At 42.0% G+C, this 12,012-nt stretch overlaps 1 protein-coding gene across 2 annotated transcripts in view; it reads left to right on the top strand.

Annotated features, from left to right (window-relative positions):
* plxna2 (plexin A2) overlaps nt 1-12,012 on the top strand; it is a 164,624-nt gene that overhangs the window by 85,352 nt on the left and 67,260 nt on the right. For both annotated transcript variants that reach the window (XM_087834367.1, XM_087834366.1), the window contains exon 5: nt 9,510-9,610. In XM_087834367.1, the coding sequence (XP_087690493.1) occupies nt 9,510-9,610 (101 nt within the window). The remainder of the gene's footprint in view (nt 1-9,509; nt 9,611-12,012) is intronic.

A 12,012-nucleotide genomic window follows, 5' to 3' on the forward strand; every position in this document is an offset into this window, starting at 1 on the left:
TACAAATGCAAATAAATACACAATCCATATGTGCATGCATGCATCTAGATAAAGATACCTATACGACAAAGCTATACACACACACACACACGCGCATACACAAACATAGGCTGGGGTTGCTATTCTTTACCACCTGAGTCTAGTTATCAATGCCTCCCACCCTAACATTAATTTGGGTACAAACGCACACAGACCCACATGCACAGAAGCTTACCCTTGTGCACAAGCAACAGCCCAGAGAGCAGTGGGGTGTAACCAAACCCTTCATTTGTATGTACATCATGTACACTGGGAGAAATGCTGAGACAAAGAGAACAAACATGCTCACGTGCATGCACGCATACACACACACACTGTTGCACACAGAGGCACACACACACACACAAAATCTAACACACTCAGACATGCACTGTGGAGTACCTCTGTGGATCAGAATTCATTTCTGTCTGCTTTTTCCCCTCCAAATCAATACCCCCGTCGGTCGACAGACAGCCGTAAGTGTGCCAAGGAGGCTCTCTTGCCTTCACACCCTCCCCATATGCGCACACGTGCACACACACATACACAGACACACTCATGGTTGTTGATGTGTGATGGCCTCTGCTGCTTCCTTATTAACTCCTCACATGCTGACTGAAGCATACACCTCATTACTGGCTGCATTGACAATCTGGCACCCTGCTGAGAGGCACTCACACAAGTTGGACTTGGACAGACAGGCCAGGGATGGATCGAAAGACAAAGAGGTACAGTGAAGCGACCGATATAGAATAAATGTGACATAGACGAGCAGTCCAGACAGGTGGGTAAAAATAACACAAAGCAGGTAGATTGAAAGGCAAGAAATTGCATTCAATAATGATGGCTGAAGCTTTGCAAAAAGACATTGTGACTTTTAATCATTAAGGCTGTGACCTGGAAAGATGCAAGAGTAGGATTAAATGTAGGATTCACAAAAAAACATTTGTTAATGTTGATGCAAGTATCACTCATAGAAAGACGTTTATTATATATGCATTACTTTCCTTTCAGCTGCAGGTTAAGGACACTTGATCTGAATCTTTCACATCTTCAACCTTTTGACCTGAATTAACTAAAGCTTTTCTAATACACTGGTAATTTCATATCATATTATTACTTCACTTGACTGCTGTTCCAGATAACCTATACCGTTAGTATCAGTGAAGACTCACTGTTTCTTAGTGGTTAGTGGCTTAGTGTTGCCATTTATGAATACAGTGTGTCAAAAATGTGCTCTCTAAGTGCAAACCCCCTAATTAACAGGCTTCATTTACAATATAATGCAGAAAAGCTTAATTCCTCATGATATGATACGGATATACAGAATAACAAGAGACAAATATATCATTTTAAGCTGCAATGAAGTACCAAAAAGACACATTTATGCAAGTCTTTGAAATGATAAATTATGGTTAAATCTAATTTCAGTATGCAAGAACAGGATGTGTCATCACTCTAAGTCAGAGTGTCACATCTGTCTTTGCATGAGTACACACGCTCACACATGCACACTCAAAAATATTCTTTGGCGCTTTCACTGCTCCCTGTGCCCATTTCTTAAATGTCAGTGTGGGCCTTTAAACCAGTTGCCAGTGAGCAAGCATAGTAGAGGGGGGCTGAGAGTTCAAAGTGGTCAGGCAGCATGGATGTAATTTCCTCCTTTTAGCCTCCTGACTGAATTACTGAGCAAAGAGGCCACCTCGACTGGGAGCTGCAAAGGAGAGGGAACACTGGAGCGTGGAAGAGTGTGTTCAAGACAGGGAAAAACGTAAGGGAGGAGATGAGGAGATAAGTGAAAAAAGACAGTAAGGGGTCAGGAAAAGAGCAAGGGACTTTAACATAATATCACCAATATCAGTCCTAACATCTTTATCTTGTGTAATAAGGTGCAAATGATACGTGGAAAGAAGTAACAGCCATGTTGGTATCATTTGCAATGCTTAAGATTCGAGTGATCAAGTGACGTTGTTAAGTCATGCACAAGTAAATAAACATATTTTTCCCTTGCTAGTGTTTTGCTAAGATTATTAACAGTCACAAAATCAGATTTCTGTCAATGCTTTAGTTTTTCAGTGCAAGTTAACAGTGCTGAGGGCATGAAAGCTGTTAACATTGAGAGCTTCAGTGATCTACAATATATGCAAAGCCACAGTTGAGGTACAAATAAACAGTAGAAAAATACACAGGCTTTTGGAACGAGCCAATTCCCCACCTCTTTTTACCCCAAAAGAGAATTGAAGCCATACATAATTGATACACTCCCAGCTGTATTGACTGGTTGTATTTTTCGTCCTCCTCACTGGTCGATTCCCTCACTCCATTATTTCTACACTTGCTCTCCCTCCGCTGCCTCACAGGCCCCTGTGACTCCTCCCTCTAGTCCTCCAGCCTGTAATACCTAAACACACACTCACAAACACACATAAACAAAGATAAGGAGGCAGTCCCATCTCCCTCCTCCACTGTCCGATTGCCCAATGCCCCATTTTGCTTTTGAGACACACAGTTGTCGGTCAGTCCAGGGGATGCATGCAGAAATTCAATGCAATGCGTGCACAGCTGTATTATGTATGTGGTCTGTTTGGTGTGTGTTTACATGCATGTCCATCAAAAAAGGTATTTCCATGCATCTTTTTACACAATAACACTGCATCTAAGCAAAGGTTTATGTACTGCCGGGAGGCCTAATGACATGTCTTGGGAGATTTTTTAATTTTTTAATACTGTAGATGCTGAATTAATACTAAGTCCATGTTTTTTAGGGGGTGGATTATGTTTTTTTGTATATGCTTATTGTCATTAAATGGTAAATGGCCTGTATTTGTATAGCGCTTTTTCTAGTCCCTAAGGACCCCAAAGCGCTTTACACAACCAGTCACTCACACACTTCACACGGGTGAAGTGTCTTGCCCAAGGACACGACGACTGTCCAAGCCGGGGCTCGAACCGGCAACCTTCCGATTACAAGGTGAACTCCCATCTCTTGAGCCACGATCGCCCCATAAGTCTCCTCCCAAAGGGATTTAATCATTTAATGGCATTTAAATTGGGTAAGAGAATTATCCGGATGTATTCCTAAACAACAAACACCCAAACAGTTATTCTAAGTAAAGAGATGCTAGGTGGAAAGCATTAAACTGTACTATTACCACTTTACTTATGTACTTATTGTTCCTGGGTTAGCATTGACACATAATAGACATTCAGCATCAGAGTTCAAACTGCGGTCAGTAGGCACACGCTTGACCTGCTCCTTCCCTTTTTTCCTGCCTGGCAGTTTGTCTCCTGCCAGTCTGTTACTTCTTATGAGCTGCCAAGAGCCACGCCTCCCCAGGACCGAGGGGCATGAGAGGGCTAAAGACCTAATGTGGGGTAGATATGGATGCTGTTTGATATAAAAAGCTAACATTATTGTCTTGATATCCACCTTGGCTTAGTTTTAGTTCAGAATAAGTTAGCATGGCCATCTTTGTTGTTGTGTATGGATTCCAGTCCCTCTTTTTTATCCATCTTTTTATTATTATTAAATCCAGCTTTGTAGTGCTGCAATGTCTTGAGTTTTTAGTTCACTCAAATCTCTGAGCATGGGCAAAATCCAATAGTTAAGTAAGTGCATGTGTATGTGCAAGCATTTTCTCTCTGAGTAGGTATATAAACACACATAAATAAGGAAGTGGATTCACTGAGAGTGCTGGCTGTGACAAAAAAAGGTTAAAAGCTACCAATTTCACACCCAATCATTTCTGGAGTATGGAAGATGGCTGCTTGTAGATGAGGCAAGCTGCATCATTTCATTTTGTTGGAGTCTTTTCTACTGTGGTTAGCGTTTTAAAATCAATAACTAATACCTACTCTGAATGTTATTGCGTTTACTTCAAAACCAGTTAGTTTGAAAGCCACCCAGTATAAAAGGGTCTGACCTTCATAAAAACACTAATACAAAATAGTACCACATCTTCCACAGAATCTTTCCTGTTTTTATAGCTGTATCCAGAACCTTCTCTGCATTAATCTTGTAGATGGCTTTTTAATAGATGTTATACAGTGGGAAAAAAATCAATATTCTGGATTCCTACACAAAATGTGTGTCTCTCAAATGAATTGTCACAAAGCACTCTAGCATTTGTAACAATAAAACCAACAAGCATTCTAAAAGCAGTTCCTTTCAGCACTGAACAGCACATGTGTAGCTACAGTGTATCTTCTTAGTGGGTTTTTTTTGTTTCATTTGTTTTTTAATGCACAAGATGAGGAGTATTATTGTGCATCGTTATTATATTCATATGTAGCTGTAGCTGTAACTAATTGCTTTAACACATCTGCTCTTGGAATGTTGGCTTTAAGCTGTCATCAAAGCTTCCAGCTGTTGTGGTATCGTTGCACAACTCAGCTCAAGGCCACCAAAGGATCACATCTTGTCCACCCCCAGCATCCAAGAGCATGCCCTCATTTTGTCCTTAATCACGCTGGGTGTAATTGGTGAGGGTCTTGATGCCCGATTATCCTTGGAACAGCCATAATGCATAACCCCTCACCTCCGTTATCAGGTCCAGCCATGTATAGGATGGATGTTGATGATTAACACGAACCATTGACCGACCTCGGTGTAAGACTGCAGAAGAAGTAAATTATTTTCATATTCAGTCTTAAAAACTTCTATAAAACAAGTTGAAGTCAGAGGGGATGGGTGAACCTTTTTTTTTTTTTCATATGCAAACTTGAGAGAATGTGAATCCTCGTGGGTGGATGTCAGTGAGCTAGAGGAGATGGCTCTGCCTAGAGAGTACAGTGGGCAGATTTTCCTGAGTTGAGGACAAGAAGACCAGTGGGAGGAGGACGGGGTGAAACAGAGGCAAGGAGATATAGCTGCTGTCCTAAGGAAGAGCCTCGGCAGGATTACTAAAGCAGATTAAAGGGTGGCCTGTCAGGCAAAAACGGCTGAGATGTCCTTGTAGGTAGCCTGAATACAAGACAAACTGGCTGCGGGGTCACTGTGAGAGTAAAAGACTCATAAGCCTGTATTTTTCATATGTTTTCATCTATTTCAGCTACAAGTATTTGCTCTGCTTTTGAGCTTTAGTCATTAAGCTGGCTCAAACTGTTTCTCTGTCTCACTCACACACATACAATTACACACATAAACACACACACACAAGCAGACACACACTCTCAGATACACCCCTCCCATGCGTACCCTCTTTCTCTCTGCTGGAATGGGTATTGTGTTCATGATCGATGTGCCTCATTCCAGTGACGTGGCAGCCTGGCTAACTCTCATTAAAAATGGATAGGGTGTAGAGGAGCCGCCAGTGTGTGTGTCTACATGTTTAAAAGGAGGTGTAGGTGGCAGGAAGTCCCAGAGGTGCCAGCTGTTTACCGTGCACTGCTCAAGGTTTCGAAGGTTGGAGGGATTATTGGTGGTGGTGGACGAAGGGGGGGGTCCTGAGGTCAGAGCCAGGGCTGTTACCTTGGTAACAATTGCAAAATAGCTTCCTCTCCATTACTGGTGATGGTGGGATTTTTCTCTTTGTGTTGCTTTCTCTTTTTTGCTCAGCCTTGTGAGGCACATCTGGCAGTACAGACACTTGGTCCCATCAGAGCACAGGGCAATGGGCTGTTTCTACTTTACTTTGTCTTCCTTTATCTTAAACCCCCCCCTCCCAAAAAACTCTTCTTTTCCATCTTCTCTTCAAACTCTGCTCCTGTACTGCCTCCCTATCCATCACGGAAGTGCAGTGCATGACTTGTTCCCAGGACAGCAGAGCAGAAATGGAGTCACCATTCATTCTTAGTCACGGATTGTGTGGAACAGATGAGACTGTTCCTGCTGCTCTCTAATCAGCAAACACTGTAAGCCCCACTTGGGTGCCACATCCAAATGTTTCTGTCCCCTGTTATACTCCAAACAGCCTGGGAAAACACATTGGGGGTGTTTTTTAGTAATCTTAAAAGCAATGCCTCTTTTACTGAATATCACTACTTCTGTTTCAGTGCCACCAGACTATCAACTGTCTGTTTTTTGGGAGTTTTTTGTCTTGAGTGCCACTGCAGCAAAAATAGTTGAATTTTATATTTTATAATCATACATAACAAAAGTTCACAAAGTTAGTGGCCTCTAATGGCAGCAAGAGTTGCCCAGTACAGTTCACAAAAAAGATGTTTGGTGACGTTAAAAAATAATGCCATTCTCAGTCCTCTGCAGTTGTATAATTTGATGGGTTAATAAAAATTTAGTATTTTTACATAAAAGGATATCCTGATGTTAAGGGTGGCCATTAATAATGCTAGCCAAATCTGTAGCTATACTTTCCAGTAAACAAAAGCGCTCTTCTATTATAATAATGAAAGCTGAAGTCTTTTTTTCAATGTGAGGCTTTGAAAGAGAAGAAGCTGTTTTAACCCTAGACTGTGACTGTCAGTCACCCAGGTCGCTCCAGTATGCAGCCCTGCTGTAGCCGCTTTGGTTGAATAAGCCCCTGCTAGGGTCATCTTAAGCTGGAATTTTATTAGCATTCATTTGAGTAGCGCACAGTGCATCTTTACTGACAATGTTCAGTTTACCTTATAGGTCAGCTGTGGCTATGAATGTGTTCTGGGAACCTTTAGGAAGAGAAAGTTTAAGGCATTATTAGATCACATGGAGGCCTCTTGGTCTTCTTTGAAAACAACAACAATCTGCACATCCGTTGCAGCATTGTGCACGTGTGCATTCAAATACGTGCGCGCGCACACACACGCACAGACTCACAGTTGGAGAAGGGGCTTCATTGTGCAGCCCTGCTGTTTTGAGTGACTGTAGCGTGTGCTGGGCAACAGCTGCTGTGATCCCCCACTACCCTCCCACACCACATTCCCCTCACCTACACTCTGTGCTGCTGGCCCATGCTGGTCTAAAACATCAATACCCTCGCAGCGACATAGACGCGCAATATTTATTTACAACACACATTTACAGTGCACATGTGCTCTTATTTTGTGTGCGTTTCTTTTTTTTTTTTCACTTCTCATCTTTTTGTTTTCTCTTTACCTCCCTCCCCTTCTTTTCTTATTATTCTCTGGCCTTTTTGTTCTTCAGTCTGTACTGTATCAGCTGACAGCCTTCTGTGTCTGTCAGTCTTTAAACACTGCTCCATAAGGGACACCCTAAGCTCCCCTCACTATTCTCTGACTTTCCCCCACTGACAGCTGTCTCTACAGTGTAACCCTTTCATGGGTCTGGGCCTCTGTGAAAGTAATAGTATAAAGTTTCAGCAGCCTCGTGCATGTTTTGAGAAGGATCTGACGACTTTCTTTGGTTAAGAGAGATTCAGAGGCTTTGTGATATATACACACACAGACTGAGTTGCTGCTTCCTCAGCCAAGTCTAGTTCCTGGTGGGCTTGTTTGTCATCGGTTGCAGCTTCTGCTGCTGATGTGACCTCGTCTGCAGCTCATTACAGCATGCCACCTGTTTGTCCCGAAGCTAAGAAAGACACACACACACAGACACGCACAATAATAGAGTTTGTTGAGTTGACAGGGGGTTAATCTAAGTGGAGTGTCCATGGTGGAACTGCCACACAAACTGTCAACTTCCCACCGTGTCAGTGGCTTTCTTTGTCCTCTGGGCTTGTCTTTCTATAGGACCAGGCAGACACTATGATGAGCTTCCGAGTAGCAAGCACTAAACAAAGAAAGAAAAATACACACTGGAACAGGTATAGCTCATAGGTTTTACAGCATCTGACAGGTTTGCTGACTATAACTTTTCAGAATCCATGCAATAACAGGTGCATGTTTCAAATTTTACTGGCAGCTCTTTGTAAATTTTCAACACCGTGTGCCACAAAAGACAGGATTTTGATGAACACCCAGCTGTTATTTCTAACTGACAGTTAATTCCAGTCCATGGTTGCTAACAGCAATTATTATCACCCAGTTGTGAGTGATATGCACAGGGTCAAAAAACACTTAAAAGGTGCTATTTGCACCCTTAATTCGATCCATCACATTTTACAGAGGAGTCACTTATTAGGCATTGGTGTGATCCTGAGGTTTGCATCTGAACAGGGCAAACACTGTCAGAGCTAGCACTTATCATCCAACACGCCACATGCCAAGAGAATGAAAGACATACAAAACTGGAAATGAATCTGTGTCAGACTCTAAAATTCACTGATTCAGCCCCCGCTTTTCTTATGCCATTTTCATCTGCTGAGCAGTATTGAGGTTTTCTGGCTTCATGTTACAGTAGATGTACATTTACAGGCGGACACCCACACACACACACACAAGCGCACAGAAACCTTTGACTCTGAAGCCCTCTAAGCTAGACGGATAGAAGGAAGGTCGTTCGAGACGGCAGCACCACATCAGACAGACAACTAGATTCAGATGCATAAACACTCATGCTCTCGTGTATATAAAACCTACCTGGAGAGAAGTGTGTGTTACGTAGGCCCAGATTGTGGTGCACACTTTGGCAAACGAGCTGTGAAGTTTGTTCTTCTCTAGTGTGTTGTGTTTACATAGGTTATGGAACATCTCAACCCTGAATAAAACAATATCAGTCAAATCAAGTTCATACAGTGAGCACTAGGATTTTTTTTTTTTACATTTTTTATGCGACTCTACTCAAATAGCACTGTGTGGGTTGGTGCGTGTGGGTTAGTGTGGCATGGGGGTGTGTTTGGTTTCCACTGGAAGCGCTTAATCATATCTATTGTTGCTGACACTTTCAACATGTACTGAAATACCAATTTTATTCCCTTGTCATATTTTAAAAAAACATTTACAGTAGAGCTTTAATTGTTACTTTCCAGTTTTAACAGTCATGCCGCAGGCCTCTACTTTTTTAATAACATTGATAATTTCACAAGTTTATCTTTTCTTTGTTTATTTTAGATATAGTTCTGTTATACTCTTCAACACACTTGACTCTAACTCTCTTCCTAACACATTTTACACTTGTGTCATCAAGTTGTACGTTGAACGCTCTCTTGAGAAAAACGTCTGTCACTCCTCCATGTGTTGGCGTGTTTGCACAGGCCATACCTTGGTGGACAGATGCCCTGGTGCAGACAAAAACCCATTGATGGCAGAAAAACAGATTTGTCTTGCCAACTGATCCCAGCTGTTCAGTAGTTTTTTATGGCTTTAAGATAAAGGCAACAGTTGCTTGGGCAGTTGGCATCTCACACATCAGTATACAGAGGCGTAGTGTAGCCAAACATTTTGAGGCACATCATTCTCTGCAACAGGTCCACAACAAACAATAACACTGTTTAATAGGGATGGAGGGGTAATGGTGCGTGTCACATTATTACATTTCATAACATAGATTAACTGTGTCAAAACATTGCACATTAATTAATAGTTTCACTGGCGTCTGTCTGTGTGGGACTGAGCATGCTCACACACAAACGCATGCACACTTGGAGATCTTTGTTGTACATTTTGTAACGCCTTTCTGGCTGCACTGAGACAATGACGTTTTAATGTGTTTGCAGGTTACCCAAGTTCCCATCGAGTCATGTGAGCAGTACGGGACATGTGGAGAGTGTCTGAGCTCTGGGGATCCACACTGTGGTTGGTGTGTTCTTCATAATATGTGAGTATCCCTGAGTAACTGTCATGTCTGTTTGCATCCATATGTCCATTTTCTACCAGTTATATGCATCCAGAACATGAGGGCAGTTGTCTGCTGTTTACCATGCAACGCTCCATATTTAGAGCGGTTTGTTGTGTTTGTTCAGTTTTTTTCAGTTCAGACAGATTTTGTTAGTTGTCTCTCAAAATGGCCCTCACTTTGCCCACGCAAAGGCAGACAGGTTATCTTCCTAATGTTTGTCTCTGATGAGATACAGTTTAAGGGGAGGAGACGGCATCTGACTGAAAATGGATAATTGTGCCTCAGAGATGGCTCAGAGCTTCTTGTTGCTGCCATTGCCATTGCAGCTTTATTCTGACATGACTTGATATTTACAGGAAATGATGCCATTCGTGTCATATATGTTTGAATGGAATTTAAAAAGACAGGCAACAACAGACCAAAGAGATCAATCAGAAAGTTTAAAGATCATAGTATTAAGCGCTGGGAATGTGCATAGAAAGCATGAGTGACACCTGCTGGAGCTCAATAATTACTGCAACAAAATTAACCTTCAAAATGACAGGAAGAAGGGAAAAAATATGCGTGTGCATGTATTCATCTGAAAAAGCAACTGATATGTGAATATTTAGATGAAACAATGTAAAAGAGTGGAATACAGACAATTAATACTGAACAGTAAAAAAAGCTGAAAGATTTTCAGCTCTGACTCCCTCTCCTGCTTTGTTTCTTAAGTACACAGATTTTATTGGAGTTTTTTCTTAGTTACTGTGTCCCCATTTGAAGCCCCCCCCCCTAAATACAGACCCACTCTGTAAAGGTATAGCTGAATATTTGTGTGTGTGTCAAAGCACTGCTGCAATCATCATTATCATGATGGCAGCCCCTGCAAAGTGCACTTAAAGTAATTTACATCACTCCAAAGCTGGGACAGGACAAATAATTGCCTAGCGACAAGGTAATTCAGCATGTGCTTGCAAAGAGCAGGAGGGGCTGACGAAAGCTCTGTATTCTGTGCAGACTGCGTGCCTTCACACAGGGATCATTTACCACAACATAAACCTCCATGCTAGACTGCTAATCATATGCTTTTGTGTAGGTGTGGTAGGGGATAGAATAATTCACGTTGATAGGAATCTGAGTCCACTGCATGTAAAAGGTGTTGGTCCTTAAAGGTGAATGGCTTTTGGAAGCCAGCTGTGATGAGGGAACAGCTGTTTGGTGTTTAAATTGCTTCTCGAGGAAATATGTGAGGGCTTACGTTTGAGTGGGTACATGCATGTGTCAGTGCACATGGGGTCGATTTTTATGTACATGCACAAACACTCATGTGGATCACTGTACTGTACTGTTGGGAGAAAAGGTCAGCACCCTGATTTGCGTAAGATCAGCCATCTGTCCTCTCAATACAGCGAATGGTTTTGCCACCTGTCTCTGATCTTAATCCCCCTTTCTCTAGCCTGACCCTGCAAAGAGTATCGCAGGACCCCTGTCAGCTTTAGCTGTGCTGCCGCAGAGAGGAAAAAAAGTTACTTGGAGAATGGTTAGCTTTTCTCTCTGTTGCATTTTCAGGCCTCCATATGGTTGCGCCCACAAATGTGTTGAAAGAGCTACGATTTCTGCAACAGTTCTAACGTGAAATATCGGTTTTGGTGTTTATATCCAGCTTCTGCATGAGAAACACAGCATAAATACCTGGTGAAAAAAAAGACAGATGGCTACAAAAAAGTTTCTACAAAGTTTACAATTTTTCCACCTTTTGGCAAAAGTGGCACAAAGAGAAGACGCAACAAACACTGAAGCAAATATTTTTTGAATATGTCTTGACATAGCATTGCCTGATTCAGCCTGTTCTTTCATGCACAAAGCCGCCACCCACAATTACACGCCTCTGTCAACACAGCGGCTCATATATATATATACGTCATCAGACAGGGAAACCTCAGAAAAAGCAGAAAAATGTCATCTCGTGTTGTTAGCTGCAATGAATTATGAGTGTTGCTTGAGTGCTTAGGAGATGATGTAATCTTGTCCACTTCGACTACTTCACCAAAACACCCACTTATTAACTGAAAGCCAAGAAATTTGTACAGGATTTTAAATGAAACATACATAATTGCACAGCATAAAAAGGATAACAGTTATCTATAAACCAGTTTGTGGCTTTAGTGTAGTTAGCGTAGTGACATGAATGCACAATATAACTGACAATTAAAGAAGATATTAGTCAAATACCACTAAGGAAAAGCAGCTGCACCCTTCTGGTGAAGCACCCCCCTCATCCCAGACACCCAGAAATTAAATTTCTTGCCAGCCTTCTTTCTATCCTCAGCTGTGATTTCTCTTCCCATCATCCCCCGTTTCCCTCAATTTTTCCAATTCTGTCATCCATGTCTAAGCCA

The sequence above is a fragment of the Neolamprologus brichardi genome, chromosome 20 (assembly GCF_056152115.1).
Source record: "Neolamprologus brichardi isolate AB-2024 chromosome 20, ASM5615211v1, whole genome shotgun sequence".
NCBI classification, from domain to species: Eukaryota; Metazoa; Chordata; class Actinopteri; order Cichliformes; family Cichlidae; genus Neolamprologus; species Neolamprologus brichardi.